Source organism: Thalia democratica, chromosome 2 (assembly GCF_965202585.1).
Source record: "Thalia democratica chromosome 2, ktThaDemo2.hap1.1, whole genome shotgun sequence".
In the NCBI taxonomy this organism is placed as follows: Eukaryota; Metazoa; Chordata; class Thaliacea; order Salpida; family Salpidae; genus Thalia; species Thalia democratica.
Window position 1 is genome coordinate 29370390 of NC_139166.1, and position 17426 is coordinate 29387815.

Genomic DNA, 17426 nt, shown 5'->3' on the forward strand with positions numbered 1-17426 from the left:
TGTTTTTTGCAAAACTACTATATATTTTTACTATTAAAACTGTTTAGTTAACAAAAAAATTGTGATACAATAAAACAAGAAACAAACAATATAACAAGAATTATTTTAACGAACCTTATGTAAGTATTAGTTTCTTTGACTTAACTACTTTTTATAAAGATAAATAAAGTAAAATATTTGACTTAAACTTAGAAAAAGTTAAAAGACTCTGGCCCTTACAAACTTTATGTCTGTTTAAATGTTTTGAGTTAAATTAATCCATTCTTAGTTTCAACTTTTTATCTTACAGTTACATATCAATCATGAATTTAAAGATTTTTTTCTTTCACTCTGCTTAAATAAATAATATATTTTTGTAAAAACGCCGTAATTTTTATTACTCTTTTGAGTTTATAATTTTGTTTACTGTTAAATAGCTAAATAATAAAGTTTTAAATTTCAGTTACTTTTTAAGTTTTGCTAATTGCAACTTTAAACTTTTAATAAGATAAAATATAATGTTAAAGTTCATCGTAATATCGCTTTTATCAAAAATTACTTCATGAATTGTGATGTAGTTTTTGTTTAATGATATTGTTTTAAAAAAATTTAATAAGTAGTGTAAATATTCCGATAGTTTTAATAACTAAAAAGATACAAAGACATTTAAGATAAAGATAAAATATAAATTGATGAAATTTAATTAGGGATGTAAGTTCGTTTTTTCAAATGATAAATTATTTTTAACATAAGTACGTAATATTTTTTAAAACATACTTTAAATACAAATTATAATAATATTAAAAATCTATCTAAAACATATAATTTTTACAAAAACTTGTATAGTCTACTAAGATTATCTGTAAGTAACCTTTTTAAATACTTAAACTATTTTTTATTAAAAAAATTTTCTATATGAGTCTTATTAATAGAAGTATTATATTAAAGTGAGTAATTTTATACTTTTTTAGTCAAGTAGTTCTAGTTATATTAGAAATTTACTATGGTTTATTATAAATGTTATTTTGCGCGATTAATTTGACATTAACATCTTATTTACAAAAACTTGTTATAAAATTGAAATAAAATACATTTAAATAAACTAGTTGGCATTATTTTCAGTTATCTAAAAAAATATTGAAAAAATGTACATTTAACCTATCAAGTTATAAAAACTATATTTATAAGTAATGATCATAAAGATAAAATAAATATTCTTTTTCATACTTTAAGGTACTTTTCTTGATAAATAAAACAACGTTAAAGAAAGTAATTTGTTTTAAAGTAAAGAAAATATAACGAAAAATATTTATGTTTTTTTTACTTTAAAATTTTAGAATAAACTTAAAAATAGTAAGATTTAAAATCAATATAAGTATTATTAAGGTTTTTTTATTGCTTATATACCTAAATTCTTTTTATATTTAATCATCTTTTACTATTGACTTAATTTTTTTTTGTTGCTGAATTTACTTGTTAGCCTACATATCGTCTTTAATTAGCTTTCGTTCAATTTTAAAATTTATCATTTGGAATGCTTTTTTTATGCAAACCTTAGTTAGTTTGATATTTAACGATCTTTTATTATTGACTTTAGTTTTTTCTTTCTCAATTTACTTGTTAGCTTACATATCGTCTTTAATTAGTTTGCTTTGAACTTTGAAAGTTAGTTTTTTGAATGCTTTTTTTATGCTCAGTGAGCCATAAAAAACAGGTGTATAATTGCTGAAATAGTACATGTGTTTCGCAAGACACCCCACCCAATAGTGACTATTGGACCAATACTGTTTAACATCATTTATAGTTTAAAAATTTTGATTGGACTATTAGTTTGAAAAGAATATAAAAATTTAAAATTCCAAAACTAATTTATTATGGAGTTTAAAGTAGTTTTATAAAAAAAACTAAAATAAACATACAGCATACTGAGCAAAACTGGAATTTTAAACAATTTTTACATGTTAAGTAGTAAAACTTTGATTTGACATAAAAAATGTATCATATAGACCAGCGATTCTTAACCTGGGGTAAATTCCCTTATTTTAAGGGGTAAATTTTCTTTATTACAATTTATGAAAATTAAATGTTTAATAATTGTCATTTTTGTTTTTAAGTTAGTATTTAACTATAACTTATTTAAAGTTAAATAAACTTATTGAATTTTAAGATTTTTTAATAATCTTAAACTTCAAAAAATCTAGTTTTTTTTCCTCAAAATTAAACACTATTTTTTATACTGGGGTAAATTTGGTACTAACCTTTTAAAAGGGGTAAAACGTGAAGAAAAGGTTAAGAACCACTGATATAGACAAAAGCATTTTATCATAATCAAAAATATTTATTAAAAAACATATTCAAAGTAGCTTTACAATATCTTTTAAATGTTGTTATACTATTTATAACAGTTTTTTACCTTAAACTTAATTTATAACTAAAAATAGACCCAAAAATGTGTACTTTCAAAAACTTGGAAAAAATTTTGAAAAGCTGGAGAAATTTTGCCAATAACCAGTTGCTACCCTGAGAATAGCCTCACACCACTCAGACTAACTCAGGTCAATTTAATTTTTGTAAGTAACTCAGACTATTTGAAACTTTCTGGTTGGATAAAAAACTGTTTTTTTTTTAAAGGTCGAAAACTCTGTTTTGTTTGGGTTTTTCCTTAGCAAAACTCAGGGCAGTTTTAAATATTTAATGAAGAACTCAGGCTGGTTTTTCTGACTTTAAAATAAGATTTTTATTTAAAAACTATACTTTTCCTTAAACATATTAAGTCTGTTTTGATATTACTGTGATTTTTATATTGTTTTAGTTTGTCTAACACAAGGGTTGGCAAACTGCGGCCCGTTGGCCAAATGTGGCCCTCAAAGCCAAAATCTGCGGCCCTCTAGGTACTTTTTAGCTCAAAGCATACTTTTTGAAAAACATACAGATAAAAGGTTTTGCACTAAAAACTTACAACTAGGCTTTTAGTTTAAGAGATACTCTTTGAAGGTGCTACCTAACTGCTCATTTTGTTATTTTTTTGGTTTAAAATAGTACTTTTCAAGTAAATACTATAATTATTTTTTTAAATAACTGCGGCCCTCGAAGACTTTATTTCTAAACAGCAATTTTTTGTCAGAAAATTGGCCTGGGAGTAACAAAAGGCTGCTGACCCCTGGTCTAACAGTAAGTTTGTTCAGTTTCAATCTTGTAATACTTTTTTGTTCTTCACAAACTCTGGCTGACTCAGGTTAATATGGTGCAACTCAGGCTGACTTTTTTCTTGAAAGATTGGCAGTTCTGTATAAATTATTCCTAAATGTAATTTGTTATGTATTAAAAAATACTTTATATTCTTATTAAAGTTTGTTTATAAAAAAGTCTTTAACTTTATTAATCCTTTTTTTTTTTGATAGAATGATGCATGTTTCAAGGCTTTGTTAAATATAAATAAATTAATAAATACTAATTAGGTTTAGACTTTTAATTAGTTTAAGAAGTTAAAAAATGCCATGACTTAAAGGTTTTTTGCAGGAAGGAGTTATATTAAAATAATTGATTTGAAAATTTTTATTATACTGGGTTTCTGCTAAGCAAGAAAAGTTTGAAAAATTTATTTTACAAAAAATAAAACACACGAAACATTTGATATATTTGAAAAAATTACAAGCAAATTTGTTCTTTTTGAGTTTTTCAGGCTAATTAAAAAAAAAAATCAAGCTTATAAGAATTTTTTGTGCAAAATTCATGCTATTTTGCACATTTTCACATCTCATACTTGTTAAAAAGTAACAGCATGTTTTTTAGAATTAAAGTACATTTGTTTTTAATGCATTCAAGGTAATTTGTTAATTTTTTGACTCTTACTATATGAATTAAAAAAGCCTAGTCTGACTCAGCCAATTTTAATGAACAATTATGAATAAAAGTCATGATATCATTTATATTATGTTAGTGGTTATATATTTATAAGTTTACTTACTAATTAGAACCATTTAGAAACTTTGATCAGAAGCTCATATTAAGAAATGAAACTGTATATAATTAGAAGGTATTAAGTAAGATTATTTGTGATTTACTTTTAGGGAGCTAGGAGTAACAGTTTAGATTGTAAAGTAAATTTTATATAGATAAAGTAGAGTTTAGTTAGTTGTTTTTCTGATAGTTTTATAAATTTTTTTTTTCTTTTGTGTAATTTATGTGCGGGATATAAGGAAAGATTTTGTGTGTGTTTGTAGATCTTTAAGTAAACTCAGGCTTGCTTGTAGTGAATTGCAAAACTTAGGTTAGTTTAGATTTATTTCTAATTCTCAGGCTAGTTTCTATGTCTTCAAGATATTTTAATTCTTTTTTTTTTTAATATTTAGTTCTTTTGTTATAATTCAAGCTAAAATATGTTATCTATTTACAGCTTTTGGCTCTCATTACTTAGTTTTAAATTTTGTTAAACTCACTTTGATGCAACTTTAGCTGGTTTTTTGTCTTTTTGACTGACTTTTTTGCTTTAAAGAGTGGCAACCCTGTTCTTTTTTGTATAAAAGCAGGGTGGAATTTTGCCTGAAAACCTTTAAAATACTTGAAATTTGAATATTATCCAAGGCCATAGAATAACCTTAAAAAATCTTATTTTTGAATAAGTTTTGTATTAAGAAATGAAATTTAGACTACAAAAAAAAAATCATATACTTCTAAAAACATTCTGTTACCCTCTATTTAATTTTATACTATTAAAAGATAGGTAAACTTGTGTTTTATTGTTTTTGAAAATCAGAAAACCTAAAAGAAATTTCTAAAATGTCAGTGGCCACCTGGATACAAGAAAACAAATAAATTTCCAAGTGAAAAATGTAACAAAAAAATTTTGTGACTGTAGCAACTCTTGCTTGATACATGTTATGCTGCATATTTGTTTTTATCTTTGGTTTATTTATTTTTTACTTCAACAAGTTATAACTTATTATAAGCTTTATAATATTTTTAACATAAGTTGAATTTTTAGTTTATAAGATTTTATAAACAAAACACCATTGTATTTTTTAATGTCATAAATCAAGGTTGCCACACACTCAGGAAACTCAGGATATTTTTAAATTCTAGAAAATCTCAGGGTAACTTAGGATATTTTGACTTATTTTTTTAATCAGGATAACTCAGGGCAGTTTTGATTTTTTATAAAAATCTGGATAGTTTTTTAAGAGTTTTTGAAAATCTCAGCTCATATTTTTTCTAGATCTAGAATGAGATTTAGAGTTGATTCAGTTTCAATATTTTGTTACTTTATATACCCAGTTTTGTTCCAGAACATGATTTTTATTGATTTTGAAAGGCTTATTTAAAAAATGTTAGCCATGCAGCTAACCTTTTAATACACTTTTAAACAACATTGTAGTTTTTTTTGTAAATCTGAAATTATTATTTATCATTATTTGAGTTTATATTAAACAGAGACAGTTTAGTTGAGACATATAACAGTTTAACTATGCATTAAAAAGTTTTAATATGCTTCATAATTGTAGTTACTTATATAGTTTTCTAGTTTGAATATTTTGTTATTTTATATAACCAATTTGCTTAAAGATGTGATTTTTATTGTTTTTGCTTATCTAAATTTTTTTAGCGACTTTTTGCGGCTAGTTCTTCACTATTCTTACAAGTAACATTGTAGGTTTTATTTTATACCTGAAATTTATATTTGTCATGATGTAAGTTTATATTAAACTATTTAGTTAAAATTGAAACTGATAAGTATCCATTCAAGTGAGTACTTTTTGTGATAAAATTAAAGTTAATCAATTAAAATGTCTTTTAAAAATGTAAACTATATAAAATCATATATAAAATTAACTACCATGGTTGCATAAAATTGCCTTGAAAACTTTATTTTTGTTGGAATTTTTATAAAACTTTATTGCAACAGAATTTTTTAATTATGCAAGGAACATTTCCTGAAAATTTGAGGTAATTATGTCAAAAAACGTAATTTTTAGTGAAATAGTATTTTTTTGCCTTTTTAGTTTGCACATCCCATAGGGAACTTATTGTAGTCTTGGACTTTGACCAGCTATATCTCAAAAGTTATTTTTGGAATTTTTAAAATCTGTAAAAAGCAACTTGTAGTTAGTTTAGTTAAAATTCAACAAAATAAGATCAACTTGTGAAAAAAGTGACTATTGTTTGTTAATATAAACATAAAAGCTTTAAAATTAATAAAATAAATATAAACTTTTTTACATAATAATTTAGCTGTTTAAATAAAAAAGTTTTTATTCACTTAAAGTTAACATTTATTGTATAAACTTTCTTTTTACAGTTAAAATTTTTATTTTTTAAAAGATGGAAAGTTTTGTTCAACTTTTACGTAATAGTATAAGCCAAGATGAACAAGTTTTTAAACCAGCATCAGAAAAACTAATGCAAATAGAAACACAGCCACAGCATTATATCAAGCTTCTTCAAATTGCCCTTGCTTTCAATGAAATAGAAGCAGATGTCAGACTTGCTGCTGTTTTGCAGATTAAGAATGGTATTCACAAAAGATGGAGAGCATACTGCACTAATCCAATTAATAAAGAAGATAAGGATACTATAAGGCAAAACTTACTGCTGTGCCTAAATGAAAGAGAACATAAAGTAAGAATTTGTTACTTTTAACTTTCAATACCACTTTAGATTTACTATAAGTTGCATTCTCTTTAAAAGTAGTAATAAAAAGTCGGCTATACTAGGAGTCATAGGAGTAAATATAGTTCAAAAACATTTTTTTGTACAATTTGAGACTTATTTTTTTATTAGTACTATATTTCTACTTTGATGATTTAAGTACAAAATTAAGAATATGTTGCAAAAAAAGAAACATATTAGAATAGTTTAGTAGTTACTATGGTACTTAAGCTTGATTTAACAAAACAAAACACACATTAAAAAAACGCTGTACTGTACTTAAGTTATTTGCTTTCGAGATGTTTAGTTAGCAATTTTTCTTAAGTTTTTTCAAAAATTGTTTCAACTACTTGAAGTAATTTTCTTATATTTTTTTTACTTTAATAATCCTAATGCTTTATAGCAAATATGCTTAAACATGACTTAAATAAGTATAAGTTTTATTGATAAGTATAAATTTTTAGTGTAATTTATCAAAATGATATAAAATAATTATTACACTTTTTTTTAGTTGTTATTTTTTTTTGTGTAATTTTTGACTTTTAACAATAAAAGACTTTTTTTAAATTATTAAGTAAACTACTATTTTTTTTTTAATGTATTTACTATTTAAAATTCAAACTGTGTTATGAGACTTGAGTTTTCAAAGGTTAGCAGCTTAATAGGTTTCTTTTGGCTAAATAGCTTTTATTTAAAAAGTGCTTCAATAAATGATAATCTTTGTCAGCAACCTTCTTTAAATTTTATAACTTATTGATTTGTTTCTCACTATTTTAGTTTTAATTTCCTAAAATTTAAAAGAGAAAAACAAACTATTTTATATTAATTTTCAATAATATCTATTTTAACATTAGTAAGTACAGTTTTAGTTTGTAATGATTTGAAGTATTAAAAATATTGATGTATGGTAGTCTTTTTAAAAATGTGTAGCTGTAATAATTGTTTCTATTGCAAAGTATTGAAAATATATCTCTTGAAAATATTTAATGTCAACAGATTTTTAAATACTAATTTTTACAATTTATACTAAAATAACTAATGAAAATGTTATATAATAAATAAAATTATATGTTTGTTATTTTGTTTTAATGTATATCAAAAATATAATAAACCTATTTTTTCTATTGAAAATCTAATTTCTCATTGCTATTTGTATCTGAATAGTATAAAATTTTCATTGCATTTTTAATAGTAGTTTTGTGATTAATTGATGTAAAAAAATTAATCTATATTTTCAGCATACTTTCTCTAATGTTTTATTGAATTTATTTTTTATTATAATAAATAATTTACTTAAATTTATTTTGTTTTTAATTCCTAAAAGTAACAAGTTTACTACCAGGGTTGCCAAAGAAAACTTAAATCCTGGCAAAACCTGTAGTTGGACAATTTATGTCAAAAACCTTGAATTAGAGAAATTTTGAACAAAAGAAACTAAAAAGCCTAGAATTTTAAATTTTTTAACATGTAAAACGATAAAATTTTGATTAGAAATGAAAAATCTACCACATAAAAAGAATATTTTTTCTATAATTAAGAATTATTTACTATAGAAAATATTTAAAATAGCATTACATGTATTTTCAATTTTCTGTACTATTTTAGACATTTTTCACCTAAAACATAATTTTATACTAAAAATAAGCAAAAAAACTTGTACTTTTAAAAACCTGGAAAAAAAATTAAAAAACTTTGTCAAATCTGTTTTTACAAAAATTAAAACCACTTTAATTAGTTAAAAGTAGTTAAAAGTTTTAGACTTTTCAAACTATAATTTTCATTGTAAAAATCAAGAAGTAATTTCAAAGTTAATTAATTGTTTTTAAGTTTTTATTGCAATCCTTACTATTCTTATTATAAATAATTAAAAATATTACCATTTGTATACTACTTTTAAAGTCTTTGAAGTTTCTCTGTTTATTTTTGAATATAATTTAAAAAAATGTTTGCTGATCTTACAAGCATAAAGTTTATTTTGCTATGTAATTTGTTCAATAAGCTATTTACTTTGTACTTTTTTTAGACATGTGCCTAACATAACATAAAACTAATTTTATTACAGGTAGCCAGACAATTTGCGTATGTAGTCGGTCGATTAGCAAGAATAGACTGTCCGGATGATTGGCCTGAACTCATACCAGCGCTACTTGGAAAACTTACTGCTTTCCATTGCCCGTCAAGCCTTACTGAAAGTAACTTAATTGAGATCTTAACATTTAAAACGACTATTACAGAACTTGCCTCCAGGCAACTCATGTCACACAGAGGTAAAATTCAAGAAGTTTGCTCAACTTGTTTTCCTGTTTTAATGAAGCTCTGGCAGTCTGCTCACCAGGGTTTGATAAGTCTGTTAGAAAATCCAAGTAGTTTTCAAGATTCAAAATATCAAATTCTTATAGAAGTTAATATAAACCTTCAAAAATCTTTGCGTCGCATATCAAAGCGCTTACCCCAGTCTAAATCACAACAGCTTCTGAAATCAGTTTTGTATGCTCAAAAGTCTTACTGTGAAGCTCTTCCAGTTATAGCACAACTTCAAATGAGCATAAATGAAAAGTATCTTAAAATGTTCTGTAGTCTGTCCAAGATATCATTAGAAATTGTTGACAACACTACACCAGTAGCAAACTTGGGTAGTTTATTAGACGAAGTTATTATTTTTTGCCATAAATCTGTAATATTAGCTTCTGAAAACAAAGAGATCGTACCTGATAAGTTTTTAGTGAATTCTATGAATCAAATTAAAAAAGTTATGCAAGATATGATAACCTCTGAGAACTCAAATACTGATAATAAAGAATTGCGGCCAAAACTTAGCTTACATGATGATCATATAAGGCAACTAGCTGGGTAATTTTACTTTAATATTTTATTTATTACTTTACACAATTACCATGAGTTTAAATGTCGCATATATTTTGGAATGGAAAAATAAAATATTACTAAATTTCTTTAATTGACCTAAAATTTATTTTATTGAATAAACGTGATATTCTTCAACGGGAAAAGCAACGTTAGTTGGTTTTATTGAACAGTTTTTTGTCAACTAACCTTTAACATACTACTTTCATTCATATCTAAAAATGAATTAGCTTGCTAGCGAAATAATTTTTGCGAACTTTTGATTCTTTATACCAGAGTCTTTAGATCGTTTTATTTTTTTATGTTATTCAACTTATTTTCTAAAAAAAAGTGTTATGCTTAAATTTGTATGCCATAAAATAATTAATTATAAGTTTTATAATCGTGATTACTAATTACTGTTTTATCATGCGACTAATAACTTGTTAACAATTTTACTATACTGACACTAGCATTAAGCTATTTAAGTTTTCTTTATTTTAAAATTCAATGTAACAGAGCCCTTCTTAAATTTTTTTCTTTGTCTAAGGAAGATTTGGAAATGTGGAATGATGACATATTAGATTTTTGTACTGAAGAAATCGGAGAATCTTGGCAAATAAACGTAAGACCAAGCTCTGAGGTTTGTTAAAATCCTTGGTTATTTTTACAGAACATTTAACATATTAAAATCTCCTAAATATTAATGATAAGTTAAAGTTCCAAGAGTTACAAAGTTGTTGTGGTTTGGTAAAGTACTTAATTGAATGTTTTTGTGTTTTTTAAATTTGTACAGTATTTTATATAATTAAGTTGTTCTACTTTTTCGTATATTAAAAAAATTTAGTTGGTAACAATTTTTTTTTAAATGATCTAAGCCCATGAAAGACTTTTTCTAGTAAATCTTGCCTGGCGTCAAAAAAAGTTGCCTAACCCTTACTTAAATTACGCTGAACAGAATATAGTATTTTATTTGCTTAAGTATTTTATCGTTAGAGGTAAAACGTTTTTTTTAACCTTAATCATATTTTTTACATCATTAATTAAGCTACTTTTTACTGCTTATTGAAATTCAAAGTAACTTGTTATAAGCGATCAAAGTTATAGCGTTTAATAGGTCCTTTATGGGAGGCGCAGACTTAAAGGGCAAAGTTAGACTATTTAACTAAAAAATTATATCCTCCTACAGTTTTAGTAATTGTTTTAAACTTTTCTCAGAATAATCTTTAATAAGGTTTGAACAACTTGTAGGGAACAAATTTTTAAAATTTTCTACAAAGAAAATTATAAAAAACAAAAAAAAAATTTTTGTTTTTTAATTTTGGTAAAAAAATGTTTGTGTCTTTAAAAATAAATCCGCTTCCTACGAGTTGTTTGTAATTTGGAAAAGTAAATTTCCTAAGTTTTAAATAAAATGCTTTAAACATGAAGGATAAAGATCGATTTTTCGTGTATTTTTGAAATTTCGAGAAAATCAGTCTTGAAATTTTTTGATTCCATACGGTTGTAGCGGATTTTTTTAACCAAACTGGTTATATATCAAGAAAAATGTTGTACTATGAAAAGTACCTTATAGTACACACTCTAAGCTATGAAATAAGAACTAATTTTAGTTTATTTATAAAAAGTTGTTGAACCTATGCCCTACATACAACTATTATGTTTTGTATTTTTATTTGAATAACGTTGAAAAATTAAAAAAAAAACTAAATATTGACACCTGACCTACCTATAACATAGTTTTCTACAGTACAAGCTTAAATATTATCTTATTCAGATCCTGTTCATAACTCTTCTCCGTTATAAGCCAGACTTAATATGCGGAATGATTTTTGAAACAATACAGCAACTAGGACAACAAAATCAAGGTTTTTAGTTCGTTATACTTATAACTTCAATGTAAATTCAAACTTTTAACTAAAAAATGCTTGAATATTTTACTATTTAAATAACATCACATTAATCTTTTTAAACTTTTAGTAGTTTTTACCCAACAGCTGTGTTGTATTTATATAAATATATTTTGTATCAAGATTGCAATTATTATATAAAAGTTTAGTTTATTTAATTTTGTTTAACAATAAGAATGTAATATTTAATAATATTTTCATTAAAAAATTTCAGAAATATTTTATTGTTATATTTATTTTGACAACTTAAGAACTACTTTTCTACATAATACTTATAAGTTTTTTTAGTTTAGTTGTTTTCTAATATTAATTTTTTTTCACAAACTACAGCCACATTAGAAGTAATGGTGATTGAATGTGCAATTTACAAGTCTCTAAGTTTAGCCGCTAACGAACTGTTTGACAAGTTTGATTTTGAGGAATTTTTTGAGAAAACTCTTATACCGAGAGTTGAACAAGTTCAAAATTTAGAACACGGAAAGCTAGTTCACAGGTTGGTTTTTAACATTAAATCGTAAAATAAGCTAACGTTTGCACATTGTTTTGTTTGTTTTATATGATAATATACATTATCGTAATATTTTGTATAAGGTTTGCTATTGGTGAACAATTATATTTAAAATGTTGTAATTTATAACTTTAAGTTTTGCAAAATACCAATTCATTTTATTCGTGACTGTTATACACAGAATATCCTGAGCAAAAAGTATTAGAAAGGCTTATACAGGGTGACACAAATAAAATGTTCATTATTTATATTTCTTCAAAAAGTTATTTATGTTAATACAGAAATTCACTTACATAACTACATGTTGTGTTTTAAAAAGCTAAAATATTTCAAGTCAATATGTACTTTAAAAAATGTTTGATATAGTAGAGCTCGGAAACGTGCCCAAAATGAGCTCTTTAGCGCTGCAACCACATCGAATCCTGTAAAACACTCGGATGTTTTCTTGTCAGTTTGCATATTTATGTTAAAAATTGTGAGCTTTCCTATGGGCTCTGATTTTGTTGACGCATCTGTAGATCATTAAGTGACTAGGAAGTTCAAGTCATCTAACCTGTTTTTTGAAAAGTGATTGATTTTTCCAAAAATAAGTCTCAACTGTAAACACCTTTTGCTCAGTAATCTATGACATCTCCAAGATCAATTGTTTTAGGATTTTTAAACAACAATGTTTGTATATAAGTCTGAAAATTATAAAGAAATGGTTATTTATTTCCTATTTTATTTTTATATAACCCTGTATATAGTTTACATGTTAGGAAAGTTAAGCTAAATATTTAAAGTACTTGTTTTTATGTTAATTTTTTTACATGGCAGTCTTATCAAACATTTTCTTTTTTAAAAATTCATCTAACTTTTATGTAGGTCTGTTTTACAAGTGCTGGGAAAGTGGATAGATGTGAAGCCATTTGTACGAGCTTTCGAATCAACACTCAACTTCATATCAATCTCGCTTCAACCGCAATTCGATTTCGCAGTGCGACTTGCCGCCGCTGAAACATTGAAGTTTTTTATGTACGAGCTTGAAAACGATTACATACGTGTGTTTTCTTGTTCTACATACTAATGCTGTTGTATATTTTAACCGAATTTATACTAACTAGTTATTTTTAAACTTAGCTATGTACTTTTTAAATATATAAAAGTGTTTCATCATGTCGGTTCACTAGTACATACATCTTCAGCATTGTTCTACGCTCATCAAGAGTCGTGTGTCAACTCGCTGCAGTCTCTTCTTGAAATGTCCAACGAAGATCTTAAGATGAAGATACTAGGTGTGTTCAACTGCATACTGGAAAGAATAGAAACAAACAAGGCCGTCACCTTTATCGAAAAGCTCGTGCAAGTACTCAATAACATCTGGGTCGGTGCTGCAAATAACAACATGCTCAGGTTGTTTAAACTTTTGTTTTTTTGTTCTAAAGTTGCTGTTTCCAATGACGAATTTATTTTATTCTTGCTTAATTCATCATAACACAGTCAATAAAAGTTTTTATTACATTCTAATATAAAAAAGTTCATTCTTTTCCGGACTAACTTTAAACCTTGTTATTGATTTTTTTTTTGATAAAGTAATTGTTTTCAGAGTGTCAGTGGTTGTAACATTAACCACAATAGTTGAAGCGCAGCGCGAACACTCTATGAGTTCTCACGACGTCGTGCTGCCTCTCATTGTGACGTCATGCAACTTGGGAGAATGCAGCATATACATGATGGCCGATGGTTTGGAACTCTGGACTTCGGTCATGCATCACTGCACTCACATGACGCAAAACCTTTTAGATTTATTTCCGCTGTTGTTTCGTTAGTATTTAAACAAATTAAATCTTTGTTATTTTTTTTGATGTATTTATTGATTTTGGAGTACTTGACATTTTTTATACTAAATTTTATGGCGTTTTAAAAAAACGATAATTAGCTCAGTTTTATTCGGTAAAATTTATTTTCTAGAATTTATTTTAGAGTTCTAAAATATAAATTAGTTCTGATTATGTTATTATTTCTATAATTTTATACTTAACATTTACAATTTTTAAAGTCTTATGTCAATAACAATATAAAAACAGACGTGTTAGAACAAGGATTCGACGAAGCTCGCCTGGGTTTCCATATAGTAGAATGCTACATACTTTTGGGTGGCAGTGAGTTCTGCAACCATCAGAGTTTCGCAAATCTAGCAACTACTGTCAATGTTATTTGTAAAGATATGGGCCATCAAGTCATTGGATACCTTTTGCCTGTGTTGCTTAGTTCACTACACGTGAGTGTGTTCTTCACATATTTTGAATATTTGTAAAAATAAAATGCATAATTGTTTTTTTCAATTTTCATAGCATTTATTTTTTTATAATGTTACAGAAAGTTTTGCATGCTAAAGTTTTCAAGTATACCATCTTTTATAACCTTTGGGTGGAATTTTTTCTTATGTAAAACTCTACTTTTTTAATTATTTAAATGTCCAAATTATTGAAAGTGGGTAATTTTTAAACAACTATTTTTCCTCCAAACACTAACATTCAATTCAAAGGTATCGTCGCAACGCACCATCATGTGCTTCGACAAAACCTTCATCCACGTCTTCACGCAAGCGCTCAACAGCGACGACACCCGCAGCTACCAGAACCGCGCCAAAATTTTCCACTTGGTCGCGTGGCTGTGCCTGCTGGAGCGTGACACGGCGCGCTTGTTGATGTCCCAGGTGTTTTGCGAGGCCGATCAGGACAAGTCAATGGGGCATTTCGTCGGCTTCATCTGCGGGGAGCTGGACTCGATATGCGATTGCGAGCAGAAGAAGGCGGTTTGCATGGGGATGCTGGCCTGCTGCGAGACGATCCGCTGCTCCAACGTGTTCAATCAAATTTTCGAAAAAGTTGTGTGCGCGTGCGTTCAGGTCAGTCGTTGCTTAGTTTTGGGAAGTTTTTACTAAACTATTTTTTTCTTTGATTTGATACACTACAGAAAGTTTGCTTTTTAATTGCAGTCGATTGCCTGCTTAGATATATCAAATTAAGTTTTAGTTCGAAAATGTTTAACTTTAGCTGTTTTTATAAAGCTGTATATCTGAGTTAAATAAGATTTTTATTTATTATGGTCAGTATTGTTTATAACTTTAACATACGTAACTTTTTGACTTTGTTAGCTGTTGCAAGAAATAGTCTAATATAGGGTTTATCTTGTACCGCTTACCTTTTATAATTTTTTCGTCAACTAATAAAATTTAGGTCATAAAGACGTTTTTAGAAAAAAAAACTTACTACACAAAATTTAAACTTTTAGAAAATTATTGTGTTGAATAGTATACAATTTTTTTTCAGTAAAAATTTTAGAAAACTTTAAATTGACACTTTCTAATTTAAAATCACTTCTATTAATACAAGTTTTTTAGTTCTCTTTTTATTTGTAAAGCAATTAATTGTAAAACAGAAACTTTTACAAAAATAGTTTACGATAAAATAACGACAGGCACTGCACGACACCACGGACGAGCACAAAAATGACGAGGTCATACTGAAGTACTCCGAAGAAAACAAAAATTTATCCACTGAGGTCGACTGCTGGCTCGATATTGAAGACAATTTGCACCAGAAGAGAGAAGACAAGTTGCTGCGATCCAACTTGACGCTGAAAATTTCCCTGCTACAAGTAGTTAACAGGTCGATGCAGCAGTTTTGCAGCAACTTCTTCAATTCCAATTCCAACCAGTTTGAAAGTTTTCTCCTCTCCAAAGTTGACAGCCTGGTTGTAAAGGATCTTAACGATTATTTAACTCACGCTGCCAAGACTTCATAAAGAAGTTGTTGTTTCAAAATTCGCTTTTTAAATGTTATACTTTTTTTTCAAGTTTTCTTCTTTTTTTTTAGAGTTTGTCCTAACAAATTAGATTTTTGTAGTTTATAAGTTAGCTAATTAAAATAAAAATTTGAAAAATTAATTTAATTTCTACTTAATTTTTTTTTTATAAGTTTTAAGTGCCTTTTTAATAAGTCTTATAGCAATGTTATTCTAGGTGAATTTTTTTAGACGCTTTTCAACTTAATGCTTTTAAAAATTACATAGTTTACTTAGAACTTGTGTTTATAAATCGAATAAAATTTTAAGAAACATAAAAATTTATTTTATTAAAAACACAATAATTGTTGATAAATAGTTTAATTAAGTTTTATTATTTATTTTTTAACAAACTTTGTGTTTTTTGTTAAATTATTATTTTTATCAATCTTTTTTATAACCTGGGTAGCTACAAGCTTTTGAAAATTTTGATCTATTTAGCTCTTAAATTATATGATGCTAGATTTATATTATTAATAAGGTGCTGGTTTTGAATATTATTTAAATTTTTCTTCTTTGCGGCTAACATAGCTCAGCTTCAATGTAACATTTTAAATTTTTATATGACTACTAAAATTAAGATTTATGATTTCCTAAAAGTTTAATTTTAAAGTAACTAGAGTTAGAATAAATGTAAACAAGTTGACTGTCAAGTTAAATAGTTAAATCATGTGTTAAATTCATGTTCTGTATGATTTGGAAGTGAAAGTCAGCATTTGAAAGTAAATTTATAAAGCGGCAGATTCTTATGAATCATGTTAGTTTTTATTACGGTTTTTCAAACCCATTTGCATAATCACTCGCTCGGTAGATTTTTAAAAGCTGCCTAACTCTAACAGGTATCGCCCCTTTACTATTTTACTTTATCGCTCCCTAACTTGTTTAGCCCTCTGATAGCTGAAATCACCTTTTAAGGAAACAGATTTCCCAATTTTGGAATCCCTGATTACAGTGACTCAGGTTGAGTTTGTTTTAGGTCACTATTTCATTTGTGCTTGTTAATGTATAGGATATATATTTATTTGTCTGATGTATATAAAATGTTTGTTTCATATTGCTAGAAACTAGGCTTTATTTTTTATTTTTTTTAATAAATTGATAATAGCAATGAATACTAAACATTATAAATAAAGTTTTTTATATTACTGCAGTTTTAATTTACGAAAGTTTAGATATATTTATTACCTGCGATTTTTCTGCCAACTGATTTGGCTAGAGAAAAAGGAATAATAATAGTTGTTTAACTATATAGTTTTTCACTAAGAAAATAAATACAAAAACTAGTATTTTATCAACAAAATTAGTCAAAACCTTATCTTATAAATTACCCTAAACCTTCATTTTACTAAATTAATTATGAGTCTGTTTTGATTTTTTTTAAATAAATGTATCTAAAAATCATTTTATGCAGTACTAAGAAGGCTGTCAAGAGTTGGTGCAAAGCTATATTTATAACTAGCTACTGTTTAAATCAGGGATCGGTGAACTGGGGCCCGCGAGCTAAAATCTGGGTGAATGTCATTTTTGCACGTAGGGTTCTGTGCATGGCGTCACTTATGCATAAAGTACACACCCGCGTAAAGTGGATCATAAAACTTTTTTGTTTATTTCAAGAATTAGTGCGTAACTAACGCGGTTGCGTACCTCTTTAAATCCGTACTTTGTGCAAAAGTGACGCCGTGCACAAGTGACGCTCATGAAAAGAGTCGCTGTGC

General features: G+C 26.5%; 1 protein-coding gene across 1 annotated transcript; it reads left to right on the top strand.

Moving 5' to 3' along the window:
* The first annotated feature begins 6310 nt into the window (after window positions 1-6310).
* Window positions 6311-15896, top strand: LOC145849973 (importin-11-like). The gene is made up of 11 exons (XM_082955101.1): window positions 6311-6594; window positions 8687-9474; window positions 9985-10108; window positions 11243-11333; window positions 11706-11868; window positions 12748-12923; window positions 13068-13275; window positions 13469-13686; window positions 13950-14143; window positions 14411-14773; window positions 15346-15896. Exons 1-11 carry the CDS (start codon window positions 6376-6378, stop codon window positions 15670-15672), a joined length of 2871 nt encoding a protein of 956 aa, XP_082811227.1. The 5' UTR covers window positions 6311-6375; the 3' UTR covers window positions 15673-15896.
* The last annotated feature ends 1530 nt before the right edge of the window (window positions 15897-17426 follow it).